Source organism: Monodon monoceros, unplaced genomic scaffold (genome assembly GCF_005190385.1).
Source record: "Monodon monoceros isolate NGI ecotype Baffin Bay Population unplaced genomic scaffold, NGI_Narwhal_1 Super_Scaffold_12, whole genome shotgun sequence".
NCBI lineage: Eukaryota > Metazoa > Chordata > Mammalia > Artiodactyla > Monodontidae > Monodon > Monodon monoceros.
Genome location: NW_021703768.1, coordinates 145,436,287 through 145,460,926, shown reverse-complemented (window position 1 = coordinate 145,460,926; position 24,640 = coordinate 145,436,287). Strand labels below are relative to the sequence as shown.

Genomic DNA, 24,640 nt, shown 5'->3' with positions numbered 1-24,640 from the left:
TGTGCTGGGGCGTGGGTGCTCCTCAGGAGACAGTCGTGATCAAGTGTGACTTCTAGCAACATCTCCGCTGTGTGAAGAGCGGATGAGACCAGGTGGGGACTGTTGCGACAATCAAGGGAGAGACAGGAGAGACATTTGGGAGGAGGAACCAGCAGAACCTACAGACTGATTGGCCCTTAGAGGTGGGGGGAGGCGTCAGCCATAGGTTTCTAGCCGGCCCAAGGGGAGTAGGACAGAGCACACAGCCATTATCAGAAAGAGGATACAAATCGAGTTCCCCTGAATTATGCTGGCCACGTTCACTCCAAGCCAAACCTAACATCGTTAGTCTGGGGCAGGGTGATCAGGCTGCTCTCCTCCTGCCACCATGACAACGAGACTCCACTCCATTAAACCAATTTACTGCATCTCCTTAGACTCAGGAAAACGGTAGCAATCTCTGGGGAGCGCTGTCTGATCCCTGACCTCCGGCTCACTCCGAGAAGCAGTGCGTTTTCAGCCCTGTAGGCAGAAGGCCTGTTTGCTGTCACTCATCCACGCTGTTATGGAGGTTCCCAGGATGTGTGATTCAGCCGTGGGATCTGTATCCTCCTCTCCAGTCACCCCATCAGTCTCGGGAAGGGAGAGCAAGTGCTCCTTGCTCGTGATGGCTCAGTTTCGCTCATTGCACTTAATTCCTCTGCACTGTGCCCGGCAGGGGCCTGCTGAGAGCTCTTGATCGACTTTCTGCGAAGCTGGCTGGCCTGGGTCACTTGAAAACCTGGCCTGTGTCTGGGAAGGAGGTCTGGCACAGGGAAAGGAGGGGAGAGAGGCTCCGAGAGGGAGTGTGCTTTGTGCCAGGTGTTTCTGGAGCTCACACATGCTTGTTGCCTCCTGTCCCATCTGTGTTGTCATCGGGTGTCTATATGTTTGGTTTTCTCATGGGCCAGGAGCTCGCTGAGGGCAGAGATGCTGCTGTGGACATCTGTGTCTCCAACGCCTGTCCAAACCACTCATAAATGTTTGTGGATAAATCAGGGGGTTTATTCACTAGAATGCAAGCTCCAGGAGGGCAAGGACTTGTGTCTGTCTTGTTCACTGCTATGTAGCCGGCGCTTAGCGCAGTGCCTGACAAGTGTTCAGTAAATACACACTGAATGAATGAGTGAACAAATCCTCCCTCCCAGCAACCCTGCAAGGGGGGTGTGGTAGGCTGCATCACTAGGTCATAATTCCTCACTCCCTCCCTGCCCTTCCCAGCCCCACTGGCATTGGGCTTGGCAGCGTGACTTGCTTTGACTGATGTAACACCTGGGAACCTGGGCCTGATTCCAAAATTGCTGCTCTTTGCTGTGAAAACCGTTCCTGGGAAGAAGAGTGGGCTTGGGACGTGGTGGCCCCAGGTTCTAGGAAAGCAGCCGTGGCCATGAACTCCAGGGGAGAAAGAAGGCTTGCCAGATAGCTGTCTCTGTGGCTTTGACCACAGAGTATATGATACCTCCCACAAGCACTATGTGGATGATTCCACATTTTCTGATATTTTGTTACTCTCAGCAACTGGCTCTAACTCTCTGCCCTGCCTCTCGGTCTCATGCTAACTTTGTTGTGCTGTGCTTTTCATGGGAATTAACCTTGCCTTTCAAAGATGCCATGAGGCATGGGGCAGAGCACTGAGTACCGGATGTGGACAGCTGGAGCATGGGCTCTGCAGAGCTCTCACTGTAGGACCCCAGGCAAGTCAAGCCCCTCTAGAGCCTGGACAACTGGAAACCAGGGGCTTGAACCAGATAAGCTCCATCGACCTGTCCTGCTCCAATTCTAAAAGCTACCTTCCTCCCCCACCCCCAGCTGGGGCTGAGAACCATCTTTCTCAAAACCAAAGTTGACTAGAATTGGGATCTGAGAAGGCATCTCAGAGATCCTCAAGAAATGATTGATGAATCTGGGTCTCACTGTCAAGCCAGAAGACCTGAAATCAAATCCCACCTTTGGCACTTCTTACCTATGTGACTTTAGAAAAGTCAGCTCGTCTGGGGAGACCTCAGTTTCCTGATGCAGAAAATGGGTAATAATAGCTACTGTGTAGAGATGTTTAAAAGATGAAAGGGTATAATACACGTGAAAGAACTCTGTATTAGGTGCCCAAGAAGTCTTGAATATACAACTCTAGAGTAATCCTCTGAGGGAGGTGGGAAAGGGTGTATATTACTGTTGATGGAGGCTGATGGAAACAGGCTGATGGTTTGCTCTATCGCCTACAGGAAATACGTCCTACTAGTTTATAACCATTGGACCACTTATTAAGGACTTAATAGTATATTAGCGGTCCTACTAAGCACATTACCCATGAGCTCACTGTGTTTTTTAGAACAACTCAATGAAATAGGTAGAATAGTTACTCTAATGTTACACATTGATGAAACTGAGGCATCAGGAGGGGATTAATAGAATTGGCCAAGGTCACTCAGTGACAGAAATGCACAGCCAGGATTCAAGTCTGGATCAGCCTGGCTCCAGAATCCTGCCTCCTGATAGCTATGCAAGGACACCCTCCAGGCTTCACGCTACTTGGAACCGTGTGAGAATAAGAAGCCTGGCCAGCATGCTGTGCCCGACAACACTGCTTGATTGCCTGGAACTGCTTTTATTAAACTGTGCCTTAAGGCACATGGGTCTATGCTGAGGGGAGACTTAAGAAGCACCCTACAAAACTAATGATGGTGTTCACAATAGGGATTTGGTTAAAACACTAGCTCACTGCATCACACAGGGCTCGGGGGGAGAAATTTCTCTCAAACATCAATGTTAATAACTGGTATGTTCTCATTTGAAGGTAAGTGGTTCTCAAACGTAAACGTGCATCACCATTACCTGGAGGCTTGTTAAGACACTGATGGCCGGGTCTCACTCTGAAATTCTGAGCTGGGCCTTGAGAATTTGTATATCTCACAAATTTCCAGGCGATGCTGAGGCCACTGGTCTGGGGATCACATATTGAAAACCACTGCTGTGGAGGTTTGCATAACAGATCATGTTTCGTTCTTTGCAGGGGCCGCTGGGAAGCTCAGAGACAGATTAGGGGCCACCCCAGCAAAAGGTCATGCGCTTTCCATTCTAACTTTACACCCAGCTTCCTTTTATTTTTTTTTTACTTGTATTTTCCTATTTGTCACAACTTCCTGACTCACATGAATAAGCAAGTTAGCATTTAACAATTTTTGTTCAACAGTACACGTCACCAAAATCCCCTGTGAAATTCAAGCATGCGCACGCACGCACACACACACACACACACACACAAATTAATCAAAAGATTCAGTGAAATGGCTAAGTGCTTAGATTCCAGCGTTAGGCTGACATGGGATTCACATTCAACCTCTCTATTCCTCAGTTTCCTCTTCTGTAAAACAATACTTCCTGCTTCCTAAGCCCTTTGGAAAGATTTTTCATGTGATAACGCATGCAGCACGGCGCCTGACATAGCTAGCTCGATAAATGCTAGTGATCATGATAATTATAATCTGCCAGAAACACAAATAAATAGCCATGTGGTTGCCATTGCTCTCCACTGACTCTCTCACTGGAAGGAAGTGAGGAAAAGCTTTCTCATTCTGTGTGATAAGAAGCCACCGTGGAGAAGACGGCTTTTTCTTCTCTGGTCTTTGCTATGTATGATTCTGCAGGAGACAGAGTGAACTCCACACACTGGAGTGTGGAGTGGTGAACAACTTTTTCCTGCCCAGAGCATGACATTGTGGGGCACAGCGGGAGGCCCTATTATATTACTGTCACACCAGGGGAAAACAGACATCTCCCTGTTGGAGAGTGATGACAAGTAATGTTAAAACACCAAATCCAAGTATTCAGAGCCTGATCAGAGCCAGAGTGGCCTTCCCTGCCTCCACCCAGGATCATTCTTCCCACTAGGACCTTGATCCCGAGTTTTTAACTTTTCCTCCAGCAGAGAAGATTTTACAGAGCATGGAAGGAGCTGTATGGCTTTGTCATTTCTCTGAATGAAGAAATTTCACCTTCATGCTAATTTCATCTTCATTATGAGTCAGTCAGGTAGACACAGTTCTCCCCACTTTATGCATGAGTAAACTGAGGCTTGGAGAAGCAAAGTCAGTGGCTGAGGTCACACAGTTGATGTTATCTGACTTCAGCAACCATTCTCATGTGACTACAGGGTGAAACCCAGCAGATCGGCTGCCTCAGGGTTCAAAGCTCTTTCACATTCTTCTCTCCCCTCTTGTGTTTGCTTATCAATATGGATGACAGCTGGCTGAAATGGGGTCTTATCTGGAATGAATTTAATGGTGGCCTCATTCCCAGGAGGGCCTGAGGGCTGGGCAACAGTGGTGGAAGACAGGGAAAGATGGCAGGATATGCGGGGTGTGTCAAACAGGCCCCTGTGGCAAGTTTTGGTGCCCACTCTTTTCCTGCCTCGACTCCCTGGCCCTAGTACAGCCTTGAGGTAAAAACCTTCCAGCTGGTATCCCGGTGACCCAGACAGACCCACATCAGGGGACATGACTATGGAAGACCCAGCAAAACAAGAGGCAGGAGTGGTATGTTATAGTGAAGGGAGCCTTGGACCCGGGGTCAAGAGGCCTGAGTTCTCTGAGTTCGGAGCCCTAGCTCTGCCATTTGCTAGAGGTAGTAAGATCTTGTGTGTGAGCCGAGAGTGATGTGGCCCCTCCAGACAGCCTGGCCTCCAGCTTTACACTCATCCTGAGGCCGTTCTCCTTCATTCTATCCTCCCTCCTATACTATACTGAATAACGGCCCCCGAGATGGCCATATCCTAAGTCCTGAAACCTCTGTGAATGTTGTTATCTGGCAAAGACTTTGCAATGTGATTAAGTTAAAGATCTTGCAATGAGGACGTCATCCAGGATTATCCAGGTGGGCCCTAAATGAAATCCCATTCATCCTTATAATAGGAAGGCAGAAGGAGACGACACATACAGAAGAAGAGAGGGGGCAGAGATTGGAGGGACGTGGCCACAAGCCAAGGAACGCTGGCAGCCACCCAAATCTGGGAGCAGCAAGGAACACATTCTCCCCGACAGGGAGTGTGGCCATGACAGCACCTTGATTTGGGCCCAGTGATACTGACTTCAGAATTCAGCCCTTCAGAATGGTGAGAGCATAAATTTCTGTTGTTTTCAGCCCATCTAATCTGTGGTAATTTGTTACCAGCCATAGGAAGCTAGTACACCCCCACGCAAATTCAATTCTAAAAGCATTGGCGAGTCATACAGGTTTTACTGAAGGTTACATGGGGAGATGAGAAAGGAATTCACATTGAACATGATATAGCTGGAAATTAACCAGGCTCCACATGGAGATCTCTGTCCTCCAGGAACCCTCCCCTCAGCTGAGACCCTCATCTTGTCTCCATACAATCCTTCCGTGACCCCAGAGTGTCCAGGGCAATTTATCTACTGCCACTCTCGAGCGCACAAAAGAGCCTCCTTGAAACAGAGCACTCAGCAAGCCGGAACTGACCCCGCATAAGACACTGTATTTTCTTTGCCATGAGTGGACCGAGCAGGGACTTCAGAGTCGGACAGATCCAGAGTCCTCCTCCAGGCTCTGTCACTCACTGCTGGGAGATAGTGACCTCTCGGCAGGTGCCTCATGATCTCATCTGTTAAATGGGGTTTGAATACCTACCTCTTGGGGTCACTGTAAGAATAGGCGAGGCACCCAGCCTTGGGCTTGGCATACAGTCATCACTCAATGATCATTTATATTAGATAATGATGCTTGGATTAATTGAGCGGTTACTGTGGGTCAGGCATCACTCTAAACTTCTTACAGGGATGAGCTCATTTACTCCTACCTCTGCTCTACGAAGTTGGCATGAGGGGCACAAGAGGCTATAACTACAGAGAAAGTGTAGCCTGCTACTGAAAGTGACTGTGGCTGATGTGTGGATCCAAACCAGGGCGATACCACTCCAGAGCCACATTTTTAGTCTTGAACGAGATGGGGGCGTCCCGTCAAGAATCTAAGCTGGGACGTGGCTGTGTCTGGGCGTGCTGGCGAACCAGGGGCGGCCCCTCCACCTGCCTCAGCGAGGGGACCCGAGTGTTTCCTGCAAGAGAGCACATCCCGGGGAGAGGAGCTGACAGGAACACCTGTGCAGTGAGAGGGCAGTTCGGTGGCTGACAGTGGCATCTGGCCCCAGCCGAGGGCGCAGCCGGGTGGGAGGGAGCAGTTTCTCGGACCAAGCAGTGCTCCAGGGGAGGAGAAGTAGAGCAGCAGGAGACAGAAACAGCTGATGCTGCATCTGTAGCTGAGGTTCTGCAAAGAACAAGGGGGACTATGGGCCAAGTGTTGTTACGAGGACTAAATGAGGTCATGCATGTGTTCTAGACATGTTGCACGGCCTGCCAGGCCCAGGTCCCTACACTGCCCAACCACAGCCTCAGAAGAAAGGAAAAAAACTGAGATGGCCGAGTTCAGAGCCATGGGACTCCAGGCTCCTCCCACTCTCCTGTTTCCCAGCAAGCTGAATGGCCACGAAAAGCTGTCAGTCATTTTATAGGCTGCGGAGAGACTGCTGCCTACTGAGGTTAAAATAAGATAGGCTTCATCCCCACTAGAATGACCATAATTTTTTTAAAAAAGGAGAATAACAAGTGTTGGCAAGGGTGTGGTGAATTGGAACCCTTGTACTGATACATGGCTGGTGGGAGTGTAAAACGGTGCAGCTGCTATGGAAAGCAGCTTGGCAGTTCCCCAGTAAGTTAAACATAGAATTATCCTATGACCTGGCAATTCCACTCCTGGTAGGTACTCAAAAGAACTGAAAACAAGTGTTCAAAAAAAAAACAACAAAAAAAACCCCCTATACATGAAAGTTTGTAGCAGCACACTAGTCATAGAAGCCAACAGGTGGAAAAATCCTAAATGTTCATCAAATGATGAATGGGTAAACAAAACATGCCATACCCATACAATGGAATAGTATTCAGCCATAAAAAGGGATGAAGCACTGACTCATGTTACCGCGTGCATGACCCTTGAGAACATGATGCTATGTCAGACACAAAAGGCCACATATGGTATTATTCCACTAGTGTGAGATATCCAAAGGAGGCAAATCCATAGAGACAGAAAGCAGACTAGTGGCTGCCAGGGGCTGGGGGAAGGGGAAGAGTGGTTACTGGGCTTCCGTTTGGGTTGGTGAAAAGTTGGGAAATGAGGCAGTGGTGATGGTGGCACAACACTGTGAACATACTTAATGTACGTACTGAAGTGTACACTGAACTGTACACTTTAAAACGGTTAAGATAATGATACAAGTGGACTTCTTTGCAACACAGAAGCAGACCCGCAGACCTGGAGAATGAAACTTGTGGTTGCTGGGGGCAGGGGATGGATTGGGGGGTGTTGGGATTGATGGGCACACACTGCGGTATTTAGAGTGGATAACCAGCGGTCAGGTGGGGTGAGACTGCTGTCTGTATAGCGCGGGGAACTCTGCTCCATACTCTGTAGTAAACCAAATGGGAAAAGAATTTGAAAAAGAATAGATACATGTATATCTATAGACACATGCACATGTATATGTACATGTACATGTATCTATAGATACATGTACATATACATGTATATGTACACGTATATGTATAATAGATACATATACATGTATATGTATAACTGAGTCACTCTGCCGTACACCTGAAACTAACACAACATTGTTAATCAACTATCCTCCAATATAAAATAAAAATTTAAAAAAAGAAAAGCTAACACCAGAGGTCCAAAAAGTGGTTAAAGTAGTCAATTTTATGTGATGTGTCTTTTATAACAATAAAAATATGAAGATGGGCTGATGTATATGATTCTCCCCCTGTCTCTCGCAGAAACTGTCACTGGAGGATGCCAAGAAAATGTGGAAGTTGGAGCAGAGGCTAGAAGACCTTGAGGAAGCATAGACCCAGAAATCCTGGATCAGCTGCAGTGATGAGGACGCAGGGAGAAGGTTGAGCAGAGACAAGACCGAGGGAAGAGGGCAGGCTGCTGGGGCAGAGAGCATGGCAAAGCACCTGGGACGACCTACGAGCTCTCGCTCCTGTAGGAACCCACCTCAACTTACAACCTGGGGGAACCGAGCCTCAGAAAGGCGAGCCCACCCACGTTGCCCATTGACACGGGGCAAGAATCAAACAGGCCTTTAGCCACTCTTCCATACTGCACCCCAGGTTGGGTCGATATCCTGCCCAAGTCATTTCCTGAGCTGGAGGAGGAAGAGAAGGAGACCCACTGGCTCAGAGAACCAGATCTGCTCAGAAAAGAGGCGCTGCAGGCAGCCCAGTGCAAATGGCCTTTCTCTTTGCTGAGAAGTTGCCTGCAGAGACCTTCCCGGCCTGTGTGGTGTGTGGGGATGCCCCAGCCCATCCGCTCTTGGGGGCTGAACCTGTCTCGGTGCCATTCTCAGTCATTCTGGCCAGATGAGGCCACCGAGTCAGTTCCTAGGGAAGGACAGGTCTGGGAAATGCCTGAGCAGCCCTCCGTGGAAGGCTCCCGCACTCAGCCCCTGCAGGAGGGCTCTCCAACCTCTATCAAGTTCCAGCCGTGAGCAGAGAACAGGGACTTATTTTTCCGTGGCTTTCTTGCCTTCATGCGCCATCTGGCTGACCTCCACCCCCCTCCCCAGGCTTCTTGGAGACCAAACTGCCCAGGTGTGCACAAAGCCTTGCCATTCCCAACTGCCATTTGGCTTCTCCCTACAGGTGTGACATGGGCCACAGTGAAGGTCAGGATGGGCTCTGGGCCAAGGGTCCTAAATATCCTGCTCGGCCTCAGTGTGACATCTGAGGTTTCTTTCCTCTGCGACTCCAGATCCCAGCCACTGAACCTGCTTTGTCCAACATAAACAGCTGCTCCTATGGCCTTTGGCACTAGAGAGGACTACTCAGGCTCCGACGCATCCCTACCCCACCCGCCCTACATGGCATGACTCAGTGCACTCCCCAAGTGCATTCCAGTTGGCTTTCTGTCACTGGCAACCAAGAGAATCCTGATGGATAGGACGGGAGGAAATTCCCCGAAAATCAGACCTGCCCTTCATCCCATTTCAGTAAGTGGTACCAGCCGTTGGTCAAATCAGACACCCGCGAGGCTCTTATTGTCCCTCACCCTCACCACGAATTAGTCTCCATGCCCAGCTGATTTTATTTCGTACCTCTTGAACTTGTTCCTTACTCTCCACCTTAGTTTGGGCCTCATCATCTCTTGCCTTTAGCAGTTTTCCTTAGTAGTTTCTCAATTGACTTCCATACCCACAGTGTCTTTCCTTCCAACCTCTGCTTCTCCCCCAGTCCACTCTCCAGTAGTTAAGTAAAACCAGAGTGATTTTTCTGAAACCCAAATCTCATGCCCTGCCTCTGCTATCAGTAACATTCATTGTCTATGTGCTAAAATACAGACTTTGGCCTGGCATTCAAGGCCCTGCCCGGCCTGGGCGCCACTTATCATATAGCCCCAGCAGAAGCACCCCGCCCCCCACCCCGCCAAGCCCCCAACCACATAGGATTCGAGAATGTGCTGAGCTCTCTCACCCTCATCCCTTGCTCATGCTGGCCCCTTTCTGGGACATCCTCCGCCCTCCTCTGTTTGGCTAACTGGTCACCTCCATGACCCCTGCCTTCACATGCCCCCCATCTGTGTCACTTGCTCTCCTTGGGGCGTCTACCCAGACCCCTGTGCACACCCTATCCAGTCACATGTCCATGACCCTCTGTTTACTTGTGTGTCTCTGGGGCATCTGTCTCATCTGTCGTCATGTGCCTGGCTCCCAGCACAGGGCCTGCCACATAGTAGGGGCTCATTAAGGAATCAGTAAATAAGTTAATAAAAATGATCAGTGAGTCTGAGCTCAAGGGCTCTTGACTCTCAGGTGAGGAAAGTGGAAGCTTTTCCTCCCGCCCCTCCTTCCCTCCAATGGTGTGATTTGGACCCTTGAGGCTCCTCTTTGCACAAATTCGGCTCAGCAGAACCTCCAGGGACACTTTGAATTCCTGTAAATTACTTTCCTGCTATGACTTGTAAGCTGGGTTGCCAAGCAACGAGAGGGGATCTGGTCCTTATCAAAGGGCCTTATCCGCACATTATGCACTCGGAAGGTGTCCTAGCGTGCAGGTCGGGGGCGGGCGGAACCCCACTCCCTCAGCCCCTCTGCCCTGCTGGGCCCCGCAGCCGCAGTCTCGTCCCTGGCCCTGAAAGGAGCTGGCCACGTTGGGGGCACCCGAGACAGTCTCTTTCTGAGCCTCTGTGCTGACTGGCTCACTATGCTGGGGGTCAGGAGAGGAGAGAGAGCTCATGAGCTGTGACCTGGTGCAGACCCAGAGACCACGCACTTTGAAATCAGGAAGCTTGGGGTTTGCAGCCCGGAACTGGCGCCCGGCCCCGTGCCCTTGACTGTGCTTCTCCTTGCTGGGTCTGGTTTGCTCATCTGGTCAGTGCAGATAATAAAACCACTTGCCAGGGCCGGGGGAGGATTAGGTGAGATGATGTGGATCCCGCAGTGACCCCTGGCGCTGAGTAGCGGCACGTGAATGGCTGCCGTTGGTCGTTATCTAGGAGGCCTGCTGCCACCCTGAGTAATGGAAACCACAGCCTTGTGTGGTCAGGCCTGGAGCATGAGTCCCTACTTGTGCCTTAGCACCGAGCCACCAGAGGGAAACGAAATTGAAGCCACCACTGTGGCCTTTTGGGAAAGTCCTGTCACCTACCCTAGATGTCACAGCCTACATGGCAGACCGGCAGATACATGCCTAGTCTGCAAGTTCCTGCGGCCGAGGAGCAGAGGGGGAGGTGGTGAGAGGTGGAGAGCTGCGAGGCCAAGAGGGAAGGCTACTTCTGTGGGCTGGACCAGGGCCAGGGCACAGAGTCCCGTGGTAAATATTTGCTGATGGACTGGCCTTAAAAGCAAAGGAAATCCATGCATTGTGCAGGATCTGATCTTAACCTTTCAGAGCCCTGCAAATTAAAGGCATCAGAGGAAGGTTTGAGTGTGGTGCAGAGTGGCGGCCCTTGGGCTTGTAGGGTCTCCGAATCATACATGGAGGGAGCTGCCGGCCTCACCCAAGTGGTGAGAATCCACGGTGAGGTCATTTCATGCTGGCCTCAGCTTGGTCCCTCTGGCACCATCCCATCTCAGTGGCAGCTTCTAGCCCCTGCTGCCTGCTTCACTGCTCTTTGCCAGGGTCAAGACCCAGGTTAGACTCCAGGCAGGCTGTGCCTCTTCAAGGACACCTTACTGGATGCCTGAAGGCTGCACGGTGGTCCCTTACTGCGCTGCGATGCCTCCATGATAGCAGTAAACACACGTTCCAACTTCGTTCTTGTGACCGAGCACAGGAGCCAGGTCTGGTCCACGTCTGGTCTGCAGCCCAAGCACAGGGTGGGAAAAAGCAGGTGTCTATTACAACAGGTGAGAGGTGGAATGAATGCAATCTCTCTTTCTGGTTCCTCCACTGCTAATGCATTTATTGTTTCTGCCTCTCCCTGCCCTCAGATTTCACTCCATTTCTTTCCTCTATCTTGCACAGCTTTTTAATACCACTTGTGTCCTATTGGGATTAAAAACTAAGAGAAGCCCTGAACAGCTAACCTGCCTCATGGGTGATGGAGCCAGAGCCCAGGATTCTCAGGGCAGAGCTGAAGCCAGGCTGAAGTTTCACGGGATGCTCTAGTCTGGCTCCCAGGCAAGGTTCCACCTTCTGCTTCCATCTCTCCCTCTATCTCTGGGGATGGCTGGCAGCTGACTGTGGTTCTGATCCATTGCTCCCATAACTACCTCCAAATGTTATTTTCGTGAAGCCATATTCTCCTCCACACCACTGTAACTCCCAGCCGTCCCCGCCACGTGCCCCATTAGTTTCAAACCTGTAGCTGGTGTATTTAAAGGGCACCGCAGCCCAGTTCATAGCCCTGCATATGAACTGGGACAAGGCTGCTCTGGAGAGAGGGCAGGAACAGATGTTTATCGAACACCTACAAGGTGTCTTGCACTTGCCAAAGGCAGGTGTGCTCTTTGCAATGACCTGCAGGGTTGGTACTGCATTTATAATCCCTGCTTTAAAGACTGAGGAAGCTGAGAGGGGATGCAACTTGCCCAAGGCCACGCAGACCGTCCATGGCAGAACGTGGGCTCACACCAGGGCTCTCTGCTCCCGAGTCTGTGCTCCATGCCCTGCCCACAACTCCTCCCATGTCCCGTTCAGAAATGCCAGAGGTGACCCAGGATCACCTCTTGGGAAAGGTGCATGTGTAAACTCGAAAGAGGCCCTTTCTTGTCCAGGAAGCTCTGTCCCCTCTCTCTGTCTCCGCAGAGCCAGCAGCTGGGAGTCCGACTCCACAGTCTTCAACTTTCCTGGTGAAATTTCCTGTCACTAAATGTAGAGGTGTGCACTCATTGCCAAGTTCATGGCAGGCCTAATTCAGTAAACATGCACTTATTTGTTTATTTGGACAGTAAGCAGGCTCACAACAGTCTTCTGATTTAAGCCCCAATAGAAAGCCCATTTTCTAGATGAGAAAACAAGCTCAAGGAGGCTGGCTAACTTGCCCAAGGTCACAAAGATGGTAAGTGGTGGAGCTCAAATTCAAAACTAAGTCTGTCTAACTCCAGCCCAATTCTGAAGCGCAGTATTTCCAAACATTAATTGGCCATCTGCTGGCTGCGTGACTGGCACAGTGCTACTCAATTTTTATGAGCTCTCTCATTGAATCAGCAAGTGGCACTGGACTGTTATTAAATCATATTTATAAAAGGGGAAACTGAGGCTCTGAGCATCTGGCTAATTTGCCCAGGGTGGCACAGCTAAAGAATGGTGGAATGGAGGTTTGAATCAGGCCCTTTTGGTTCCAGAGGTTAAACTCTAAGCATTTGCTGTCCTACCCCTGCAATAGGACATGTCTATCAAATGCAGGGCACCAAGCTAGGCTCTTGGGAGGCAGCAATCAATGAGATGTGTTCCAGGGGAGGATGACAGGAAAGTCCTCAGTCACAGTGCAATGTGAGAAGGGTGGGCTGAGGAGTCTCTCCAGGGTGGGGGAGGTGGAGAAGGGGAGGCCATGGGTGCACGGGGGCCAAAAGTGGCTCCCAAGAGTAGAGGAAACTTAACGTGGATCTTTAAGGACAAGCACGATTTGGGTGGGAAAAGAAAAGGAAGAAGGGAATTCCAGGCAGACGGAACAGCCTGTGCTAAGGCCCAGAAGCGAAATAGAGCATGATGTTCTCAGGGAAACGCAGGTGATTCCATGTGGCACTGGCCAAGAGTTCCAGGTGGTGAGCAACTTAAGAGGCAGGCCAAGGCCAGGTTGAGTAAAGTATGAGGTTACAAGCAGCGGTGCAATCTTATGGTCAAGTAATCTACGACAAAGGAGGCTAGAATATACGATGGAAAAAGGCAGTCTGTTCAATAAGTGGTGCTGGGAAAACTGGACAGCTACATGTAAAAGAATGAAATTAGAACATTTCCTCACACCATATACAAAAATAAACTCAAAATGGATTAAAGGAGTTGTATGGTTTCAGGACCCTCCAAGTCCATCCATGTTGTTACAAATGGCAGAATTTCATTCTTTTTTTATGGCTGAATAATATTCCATTATACACACACACACACACACACACACACACACACACACACACACACATATATGTGATATATATATCAAGTCTTTTACATCCATTCATCTCTTGATGGACACCTAGGTTGCTTCCATGTTTGCCCTTATTTAAATACTTCATTCAGGTCAGTGCTGGAGGAAGGAGGAAGTGAAGAAGAAGATATTCAGGTGAAATTCATATGCCGGCTCTTGGGTTCTCCAGTTTCTTCTCCTTCCCCCACTCACAGTGTTCTAACTTTTCACTCCCCCCTCCCAGACGCATCACATGCTTATGTCCACCCCACAGTCCTAAGCATCACAAAATCTTGGGGTGGGAAAGCACCTCTGCATTCCTCCTGGCTATTGCCTCCTCTTCCACATGTGACCAGAAATATTCTACTTGATTGCCTCCAATGATGGGCAACTCATTATATGAGATAAAGGACCTGTAACTCTGACAAGTCGGGCAGTGGTTGGACATTAGTTGCCCTGATCTCATTTGAGATGTAAGAAAACTAAGCAGGTGCCACCATTAGATTGCACAGGATTTCTGGGGAAGAAAAGGGCCTCCTTAGCTGTGTCTGGGTGAGAGGTCACAGGTCAAAGATGAATGCATTGTATGCTGCAACAACTTCGCTCTCCAGTGTAATCGCAGTAGCATTTATTGAGCGCTGACCGTATGCCTGGCATTGTGTATTAGCTCATTTTAATTGCTGCTTCCACTTTTACCCACAGACTGATGTCAAATTTTTAGAGGCGACGTTTGCTAGAGGAAGGAGGAGTGAATTGGTTCTGTCTGGCTCCTGCTCTAGTGCCCCTTCTGGCCTCTGGTTCTGGCTAAGCCAGTGTCAGTGGACCTCAACTCCAGGGCAGTCTGTAGGTCTACGCAGGCCTATGGGATCTAGAAACTGCCTTACTTATGGTCCAGGGCCTCAGCCTTGCGTTCTCTGCCCTCTCTTCCCTCCCACCCGACCCCCTGCACACACACAGGTAGGGGTACAGGAGGGAGCATTTCAGATGTGGTTCAGGGCCCGTCTGCGCTCTCAATATCCCGTTTCAGCTTCAGCATCTGAGATGGCAGGAAGCCTCTTCCCCTCCGGTCTCAGCTGGCTTCTGTCCCCTGGTCCCATGCAGAGCAGGACAGAGCCCTGTTCCTGCAGAGGGTCCCGCAGAGGTGTGACGGGGCCCCCCGGGCATCTCCCAAGCCTCCCCTCCCTGCGCAAGACCAAGATCTCCTCTTCTGCAACCTCGGAGCCTCTGATCTGTGGGTGTCCTTGGTAATGGGCGGTGCTTGGGCAGGCAGCAGAGAGAAACCCTGCCCTGGCTCTGAGTGTGTGCAGCTGTGGTCAGACAAGCTCACCTGATCCCAGGGTGCACATGTTCGCACAAGGTTCCTAATGCTGAAATAACACCTCTACCTCCCACTTGTAAAATCTCAAGCGTGCCCGTCCATCTCTCTTGCTTCTTTGACCCTCATAAAACCCTGTGAGAGAGGCCAAGTAGGTATTATACTGTCTCCACCTTACAGATAGGTATTATTGTCCCCCTTTTACAGATTAAAAAATGAGGGTTGGAGAAGTGATGTGATTGCTTCCCAAGAGTTGGAGTAAAAAAATCAAAGTCAGGTCCACCCAAGTCCTGGTTCTCTGCTTCTTTCATTCATTGTTTCCATGGGTTTGCTTCTATACCCACAGGGCTAGGTAACTTGTCTGGGGTCACATGGCTGAAAGATGGCAGCAACAGAATTGAAACCGAGAGACCACGTACAGGTATCCGGTGCAGGACGTGTGGAACTGGATGACGACCCTTCTCAGCCCCTCGCTGGCTGGTCGCTTCCTCACCTGCAGGTCCCTGCTGGTCTGGGCTCCCACTGGTGATGTATGGGGCAGGGAGCGGGCTGGCAATTCCTCCCTTCTCTCGGCTTCCCTGGCTGCCAGAGAGGCAGGTGGCTTCCTCTCATTTCCCATTCAAAGGGCATTGAGCTTGCAGAAGGCAGATGAATGAGCTCTTCAGCCGGGGAAGATTTTGTTGCTAAAATACACGGTCTGATTATGAGTGATTGAGGGGCTAGGAGAGACTGCAGTTGCCTCTGATTTGTTCTGGTTTGAAGTAGTTCTAAACAAGTCACCAGGAGGCAGGAGCGGGGGCTGCAGAGTTCAGCGTTGCGGGCCTTTGGCAGTGACACATTTCCTGAGGACGCCAGGGCCGTTTCTGACAATCCTGGACAGGGTTTTCAAACAGTTTTTGAAATCAGATTCGGTACATTTATCTTGTCTCCTTTCCATGTGGCATGAAAGCTTCCCCATTTTCTCTCTCTCGCTTTCTTTTCTTTCTTCCTTTTATACATATATATTTTATTTTATTATTTTCTTGTCCTCTCCAGCATCAGAAGTGAGCCATAAATTAAGGGAAGGCGGCTTGGGGAACCGAAACCAGCCTGGTGTGGAATAATGATGTTATCGGTGGCCTGAGATTCATCGTGTCACTGCCTCCCATGTCTGTCTGACAAGGAGAATCTGCTTGAGAGAATTCATCCTGTCAGGATTGAAGGCAGTAATTCAGGCCAGTGATTCATGACCCCTTTATGGGCCCATGAATACATTCATCTTCCAGATTGATCTCATTCCAAAATCCACGATCGTCCATTCCAGCAGGAGGTGGCAGAGGGAGTGCGATGTGTGGGAGACAAGCCTCTCCGCCAGCAGAGACGAAGGGGGACCCTGGCGGCTACTCCACGTGACGGGAAATGCAGCACAGTGAAGACGTTTCAATTAGATGGTTTGTGAGATGCCCGACTCAGCCCCGCAAGAAGGCTGGACAGCTCCTTCCTCACCAGGAGAGGATGACAGAGTAAGACACCTCCTCCCCCCCCACGCCCATTTGTCACTTCTGCCTTGGTTTGAGTCATAGGGTTGCTGCAGCTGCAAGCGACTGTCCTGCTCCTGCCCTTTAAACCGGACTGAGCCAGCCACCCACCATTCGTGAACTCTCCGGGGTCCAAACGCTTGCTCAGGGATGATGGCCCTGCCCGACCCCAACAGAGGCAGGATGACCAGCCGTGAGGAACACGCACAGACGCTGGAGCCAGGTCAGCTGGGTTCAAACCCTGGCTTTTCATTCTGGTGGCTGCTGCGTGAACGTGAGCATGTCACTTAAATTCTCCGTGTCTCAGTTTCCCCACAAAGCTCACCCATGGCCCGACTGTGTGGCTGAAAGGAGTTGAATATATAGTAAACACTGAGCGCTACCTGGTACACAGCCAGTGCTCAGTCAGTGTTGGCTAACCCCACACGCTCTCCCGTGCTTTGCCCGCTGGCTTCCTAGAAGCTCTGCCCTTGACTCTGACGTCTGCTTCCAGTCCCATTGGTTTGGGAACTCCCTGGGCAACCCCCTTTGGCTTCTAGCATCTTCATTTCCTGTATACATTTTGGCCTTGGTCACAGCTCCAGCTCTGGTCCACCAGAATGCCACCTACTAAGCAGGCCCCAAACTGGAGGGGTGTTCAGACAGGATGAGAGCTTTGGGACCGCTGTCCAGTGTTTGCACAGCTGAGGCCCAGAGGAAGGAAGGCACTTGCCCAGGGGCGCTCACCAGTGACCCCTGGAGCTGGCGTCCCGGCTCCAAGTCTAATGCTCTCTCCACTGTCCCACGATGCTTTAGAAGGTGCTTTCTTAGTGATGCCACTTCTCTTTTCCTTGACTGTGCCTCAGGAAGGAGTCCTGGCTCATGGACACCGCTCTGGAACACACCTGAGTCTCTCAGGTGACACCCAGTCTGGCACGGGTCTCAAAGGTAGGGTCCCTCAGTTCTCGATCTGAGAGGCAGCTGCCAACTGTGACAAGATCTCCACATGGCAGCCGTGGCCTCACAACCGGTGTAGTGGGTGGGCTGGGTGGGTGTGTCACAGGGCGTCAGCATTTGCAGAGAAATGTGCTTTCTTTTTTTTTTTTTTTTTAAACAAATGGACAGATGAGCTTCCCTGTATGGGGGTGGGGGATTCCAATGTTCTAGAACAAGTTGTTTGAATTACTGTCTTTTTATTGCGTACAAGAGAATAAACAAACCCTTTGCATGTGCTTCCTTTCTCTGTTTTCAAAGCCATGTTCTTAAAACCTTGGAGCTTCAGAAACAACTTCTTTGGGTCCCTGCATCTTTATGTTGGAAGGAATGTCAGCTAGCCTGGTATGTACATCCCTGGCAGCCCTGTTATCCAGGCAGGTGTGGAATGAGCTTGGATGAAGCCCACCACCCTGACACTCCCCTGCCCCATTTTCCCCACACAGGCCTTCCTCAAGGCTACAAGAGAGTACTGCCTGTCAAATGCTTGGTCTACACCCATGGTGCAAACTTGCATAATGTAGGGGGATGATGGATCAGTTGTAAAGAGCCTGGCTCTTTGGAGTCAGAGCCTTGAGTTCAAATCTAGCCATTTGTTAGAAGTGTGATCTTGGCAAAATTATCCTTTGTCTCTAAGTCTCAGCTTCCCTTCAGTAAAGTGGGGTAAAATACTTATCCTGCGGAGTTCTTAGGAAGATCGAATGAGCTAACACAGGTGGTAGTTCCTTCTCCTCTCCCCTTCCTCCTACATTCTAGAACCTGAGCACTCTGGCCCACCACAGGCTACACCCCAGAGAGTTAGTCCTGGAGATGGGCAGGGAATCAGCCCTGAGGGGCCTGCAGGGGAGAGACGCAGGGGTCTCTTCCTTCCATCATCTGGGGGTCTCTACTACAGATCTTCCAGGCAAAGTGCTCAGTGCAAATACAACGCCCCCTTGCTCAGTAGATCGCAACCTTACCCTCGGGGCAGGGAGGGCTCATCTTTTGAAATGCTCGGGATGGAGCCTGGGGAAGGTGGGCCTCATGCAGGGTCCTCTGCTTCTCTGGCCAGCGACACTTGCTGTGAGTTATTTTCACAGATTCCCCTACTGATGACACAAGGCATGGCCCTCGCAGACACAGCTCCCTGACCTGAGGGCTGTCCTCCTGGGCTCTGCTTCAGAGCAGACTCACAACTAGGTTGCACCGTTGCATCCCCTTTGTCTGCACCCCTCCTACACTCCATCGCCTACCCCCACCTCCATCCTTCACCCTTCCAATCCCCAGCCTCAGCATCTACCACAACCAATGAATACCTGTCATTCAGAACTCTTGGAAGAAGCCAGGCCAGGGGAGCCGCTTGGCAGGATTTTGGTGGTCTTGAAGTGGACTCTCGCACGTGGACTGGGGGGCTTGTCTGAAGGAGGGGTGGCCTAGTTAGATTGATCTGATGCTCTATCCCATCCAGTTGTGCACACAGCACTTAAAACCACATGGCCAAGTGGTACCTGCTACACTCTTCATGAGAAACCCAGTGGGAACAACGGCTAATGTTTACCACATGTGGACCTTGTGGTACTGCCTTTCACAACTCATTGAGGAGACTTGACAATTGTTATTTACATTTATAGAGAAGGAAACTGTAGTTAGAGTCTGTTAACACCCAGCCCCATAGTGGAAAAGGCCGTCCTTGAACCCTGGCTTTCTGACTACAAAGTACTGTGCTCTTAGCCATGTAGATACACCCATCTCTTGGAGGGGGAAGAGACAAATGCCATCCCTTTCTGAAACCCAAGGCAACGCTGATCCAGGATGCTCCCCAAGGTGTCCAGCACCCTGTGGCTGGCTCTGTGTATCCTATATAATCCCAATGGATGTGATTTATTAGGAAGAAGGAGGCACCAACAAAAATAAGGAAAGACAGGAACATTTGTGGAGCTCCTACCATGTGCTTTATACCATGTTGAGGACTCAGAAATCCTGGCCTTGCCCATTTCTAGTTGTGTCATGTAGGAGAAGCTGCCCTTTGGGAGCCCTGGGCCTGTCATCTGTAAAATGAGAAGCCCCCCTCAAACAATATCAAATAACTCCTCATTGAGCAAGAATTATATCTTGACTCAATCTCTTTTTTTTTTTTTTTTTTTGACTCAATCTCTTAACGGTAACCTTGTATTCCGTTACAGAACAGAGGTCCGGAAAGGCTAACTGACTTTTCCAAGCTTATATCCCTCTTGAAGCTCGAGCCCACTCTCCCTTTTCTACAGTAATGGCTGGGAAGGGAGGCCCCCCTACACATGTTCCCAAACTCCAGCCCTCTGTGAGGCCCCCCGTGAGGTGACAACCCCTTCATCTCCCTCTACTTGGGAAGAGTGACTGAGAGAACGCTGGGGAGAGGGACCCCCAGCGAAGGATGATATCTGTTTAATGAGGGACCGTGGGAGGGTGGAAAACATACCCGATTTATCTTCGTTCCCTAAATACCTCTTAAATTCTCCCTCGAATACTTCTAACTCAGCAGAATGTGAACAATTATAGCGGGAAGCTATTCATAGGTGGAAGGGGGCTGATGGAATTATTTATCAAAGTGACATTTTAATTATAGTGAAGAATGAGTTTGTTGTCACCGAGATGGAAGGCTGTGGCACCAGGCCTCCACACACCCCTCCGGAGTAAATTAAAAATGCTCCCCTCTCCACGATAACTCCATTAGGTGCTGGGGACGCAGGGAGCAAATGGCAGGTTCTTTCCAGTACACATTTCTGGAAGTTGGTGTGATGTGAGGGGTTCTGCTTCGCACTGGGAGGTGGGAGGGTCTCCAGGACACGTGGGGTCGGTAGGCAGAAGCCAGATGGATTCAGAAGAGACTCCTTCTGCTTTCAGGGGGCTCTCCTCCCCACCTGATCGTGGACCAGGCCACTTGCCCACACTATCCTTGTGTCCTGCTCTCTTCTAGAAGAAGAGATATCTGCCTAATCAATTCCAACCATGCAGAAGTGTATACAGCAAAGATTAAGCCACTTGAAGTAAATGAACCAATTTCCTTAACCTCCCTGACTCCTAGGTCCCCTCCTCTGAGGCATCCAGTGTGTGCAGATTCTCCTGAATTGGTCCTGAGATAATCTACACACACACAAGCCTGTTTGTAGTCTGTGCTGGCTTCAATTTTCTCCTTTAGTTATTGCTAGGCTGTTTTGCCTCCCTAACTAGAAGGAAAGCAAGCAGAAGGCAAATTATGTTTTTCTGGCATTCACCGACACCCCATAGCATGGCACTGTTCTTGGTTTCTACCATTTATTTAGTCAGCACCCGAGACACACCAGGCACCATGCTTGGCACTTGGCAGAGGTATTAGTTCCGACCTTCCAACAGGCCACGGAGGGTTGAGTTTCTATCCCCATTTCGTAGATAAGGAAACCTAGATTTGGAGTGGCTAAGTCAAGCCTTCCAAGTCATGACATGCAGTTTTTTGGGTGTAGCCCTGGGCCTGCATCTACTCATTCAACATTTCATATATTCTTACATGTGCCCGCCACTGCGTCAAAGACAATTAAGAAACGGTCTCTGATCTCCAGGCATGCACAGTCTACATGTGGGTGGGACAGGGAGGACAACAGATAAGTCAACATGCTATTAATGGTGTAATAATGGTCGCCTTCATAGAATGTGCTTAGTGTTTGGAAAGAGGAGGGTTGGTGTTTAAATATAAGCCCTGTCACTTTCTACGCCACACATGACCTTGGATAAGTCACTTGGGTTTTTTTCAGGGCTTAGTTTGCTTAAGTGTAAAATGGGCATAATAATACCCATCTCATTGGGCTGTTACAAGCAATGGGGATAATATTTATAAAGAATTGAAGGGACTAGAATTTTTCCAAAAAGGATACCCAAATGGCCGATAAGCACATGAAAAGATGCTCACCATCACTAATCTTCAGGGGAATGCAAAGCAAAACCACAATGAGATATCGCCTCACACCCATTAAGATAATTATTGTCAAACAACATAAAATAACTAGTGTTGGTTAGGATGTGGTAAAATTGGAACCCTCGTGCACCACTGGTGGGAATGTAAAATGGTGCAGCTGCTATGGAAAACAGTATGGCGGTTCCTCACAACATTAAAAACAGAATTATCATATAATCCAGCAATTCCACTTCTGGGTATATACGCAAAAGAACTGAAAGTAGGGACTCAAACAGATATTTGTATATCCGTGTTCATAGCAGCATTATTCACAATAGCCCATATCCAAAAGGCGGAAGCAACCCAAGTGTCCATTCAGGGATGAATGGATAAACAAAATGTGGTATATATACATACAATGGAATATTAATCAAAAAAGAAGGAAATTCTGACCCATGCTATACCCTGGATGAACCTTGAAGACATTATGCTGAGTGAATAAGCCACTCCCAAGAAGACAAATACTGTATGAGTCCACTTACATGAGGTCCTTAGAGTAGCGCAACTTACAGGAACAGAGAGTAGAATGGGTTTCCTGCGGCTGGAGGGAGGGGGAATGGGGAGTTAGTGTTTAATGGGTTTCAGCTTTGCAAGATGAAAACCTTCTGGAGATGGTTGGTGGTGATGGTTGTACAATGTGAATGTATTCAGTGGTACTGAACTGTACCCTTAGCAATGGTTAAGATGGTAAATTTCCTGTGATGTATATTTTACCACCATTGAAAAAAAAGAATTGAGAGATCTCAACAAGTGCTACTTCTCTCTCCTCTTTTCTTTCCCTTCTTCTTCTTTGTTTTCTTTTTAAGATTTTATTTATTTATTTTCTTTATTTCTTTGGCTGCGTTGCGGCACATGGGTTTCTCTCTAGTTGTGGTGTGAGGGTTTTCTCCCCCTAGTTGTGGCGTGCAGGCTCCAGGGCACGTGGGCTCTGTAGTTGTGGCTCACAGGCTTAGCTGTCCTGCAGCATGTGGGATCTTAGTTCCCCAACCAGGGATCACCCGCGTCCCCTGCATTGGAAGGTGGATTCTTTACCACTGGACCACCAGGGAAGCCCCTCCCTCCTTCTCAAACAAACTAAACAGAGCGTCCACCATAGTCCCGGTTCTGGGAACACAGCTCCTGCCTCCCTGTGGCTCAGACTTTACTGAGAAGAAGGACATATAGGCAGGTGATTATCACTCCCTGTGATATGTGCTATGCTGGAGTTCAGCCTAGGGCGTGGGGGAAGCACAAAGCGTGCCTGATGTGTGTGTGTGTGTGTGTGTGTGTGTGTGTGTGTGCACGCACACACCTCGGGTTGCTTTGGGAAGGTGGAGGGGGGCAGAGAATGCTACCTAAAGGGGGTGACACCTCAGCACATTCTCCATGAATGTGGTGGTCAGCCTGACAGAACCTAGAAAAACTCCTCTGTATCCGTGTTGTCTTCTCCTCCAGGCCCGCTCCATACAAACCGCTCAGGCTAATCCAGCCTCCCTTTCCCCATCCAGCAGCATAAGGGAGAGGGCTTAGAAGACACAGAAGAGGGAGGGACCACAGATGGAAGGAGCCTGCGTGGAGCAGAGGCATAGATGCACTGCCCCCTCTGCTCTGAGCTGCACTGGTGAGAAGTAAACTGTTACCACCTTCAGCCACTGAAACTCTGGGGCTGTTTGTTACAGCGTATGTACTGTTAAAATAATAGGACTAATACAGTCCGGCAGGGGGCCCTATCATTTAAAATACAGATAGTCTTAGGAGTGGTCGTGATAATAGTAAATCCTGCCCCGTCAGGTTGGTGATGAGCTGAGGGTGGAGGCAGTTTGGAGTGAAACTGGAACCTCTCCCATCCCTCCCATCACCCTCGAACCCAGTGTCCCCCAACACTGACCATCACCAAACCATAAACCAGAGCCCAGCCACTAAGCCTCGGCAGTTGGATGAGAACATTTCAGCTGCAGTCAGCCATCCGGTCACTGGGGATCTCATTTCTGACTCAGACTTGCTTGCGCACACTCTTTTTGCTTTGCCTCCTAGCACTTAAGTTCAGTTTGCAGGATGTGGCTCCCTGGTCCCCAAGCCTTCCCTTCAGGAGCTGCAGCTGGCAACTATCACAGTGGTTGATAAGTGCCAGGAGGGGAGTGACTTAGGCCAAAGCCGGGATCAGGGTGCTCTGGGATGGCAGCTCCCCTGGTCTCTCCCCGGCCGGCCAAGGGAAGTGTGAAGGTTTCCAGCTGCCTCTTATCCACACTCAAGGTCATCACTGCTTGCTCCAAGTTGCCAGACTTGCATCGCATAATATGAATACCAGCACTCACCAATTACAGAGCGTGTACTGGATACCAGTATCCACCCCCGACCCCATGTTGCAGAGGAGGAAAGAGACGCTCAGAGAGGTAAGGCCAGCCACTCGAAGCCATGCATCTAGAGAGTAGCAGAGCTGAGATTTGAACCCTCGACTGTCTGACTGCAGAGGCTTCTGCTCCGGGCCAGGCCTCACGACTTATTTTGAAGGTCAATGGGCTCCCAGGCCATCCTCAGCGCACAAAAAAGACTAATTTAAGTACAGTCATCAAGTACCTGCATATACTCCTCTCATTCTGGTCTGTGCTCCCACATCATCTCTTCCGAGGGGCCTTCCCTGGACCCCTGTCTAAAATAAACAGCCCCCATCACCCCCAGTGTAGGGTATGCACAGAGTAGGTACTCGGTAAGTATGTAAGTTTATTAATTTGAGACTCTGAATACCTAATTAAATTAGGTAATAACAAATACCACTTATTTGGTACCTTTTAGGTGTTAGGAACTGCACTAATGCTGACGTGAAAGTATCATCTAATTTTAATTGAAGAGGTAGACACCATTATTATACCCATTTTATCAGATGGGAAAACTGAGGGTCAGAGAGGAGAAACAATGTACTCGAGGCCATCAGCAAGAAGCAGAGGAGGTAAAAGAGCCCTGGTCTAACTCCCAGGCCTGGATACTGAGCCTCTGCTCTATACATCCCTTCTCTCCTTGGGCTGACCTTGGTCCTCGACCTGTGGCCATTTGTAGTCAGACTGAGTCACAGGAAACAGTCTAGATATGGACATGGAACAGGGAGTGGTTTGCTCTGCAAAGCTACTGGGCTCCCTTGGCGACCTCTTGCATTTCCTTCCCTAGGGGAGCTGTGCCAGGAGCCTCATTCAGGGAGCTGAGGGTTTAGGAAGGAAGGCAGGTGTGTGTGTGTGTGTGTGTGTGTGTGTGTGTGTGTGTGTGTGTGTG

The 24,640-nt window shown here is 49.8% G+C and overlaps 1 protein-coding gene across 5 annotated transcripts in view; it reads right to left on the bottom strand.

The window, feature by feature from the left end:
- KCNIP1 (potassium voltage-gated channel interacting protein 1) overlaps positions 1 to 24,640 on the bottom strand; it is a 362,721-nt gene that overhangs the window by 121,450 nt on the left and 216,631 nt on the right. Inside the window, exon 3 of one of the 5 annotated variants that reach the window (XM_029217093.1) lies at positions 19,889 to 19,914. The exons of the other annotated variants lie outside the window; for them this stretch is intronic. Within the exon in view, the coding sequence (XP_029072926.1) occupies positions 19,889 to 19,914 (26 nt within the window). The remainder of the gene's footprint in view (positions 1 to 19,888; positions 19,915 to 24,640) is intronic. 5 annotated transcript variants of the gene reach the window in all.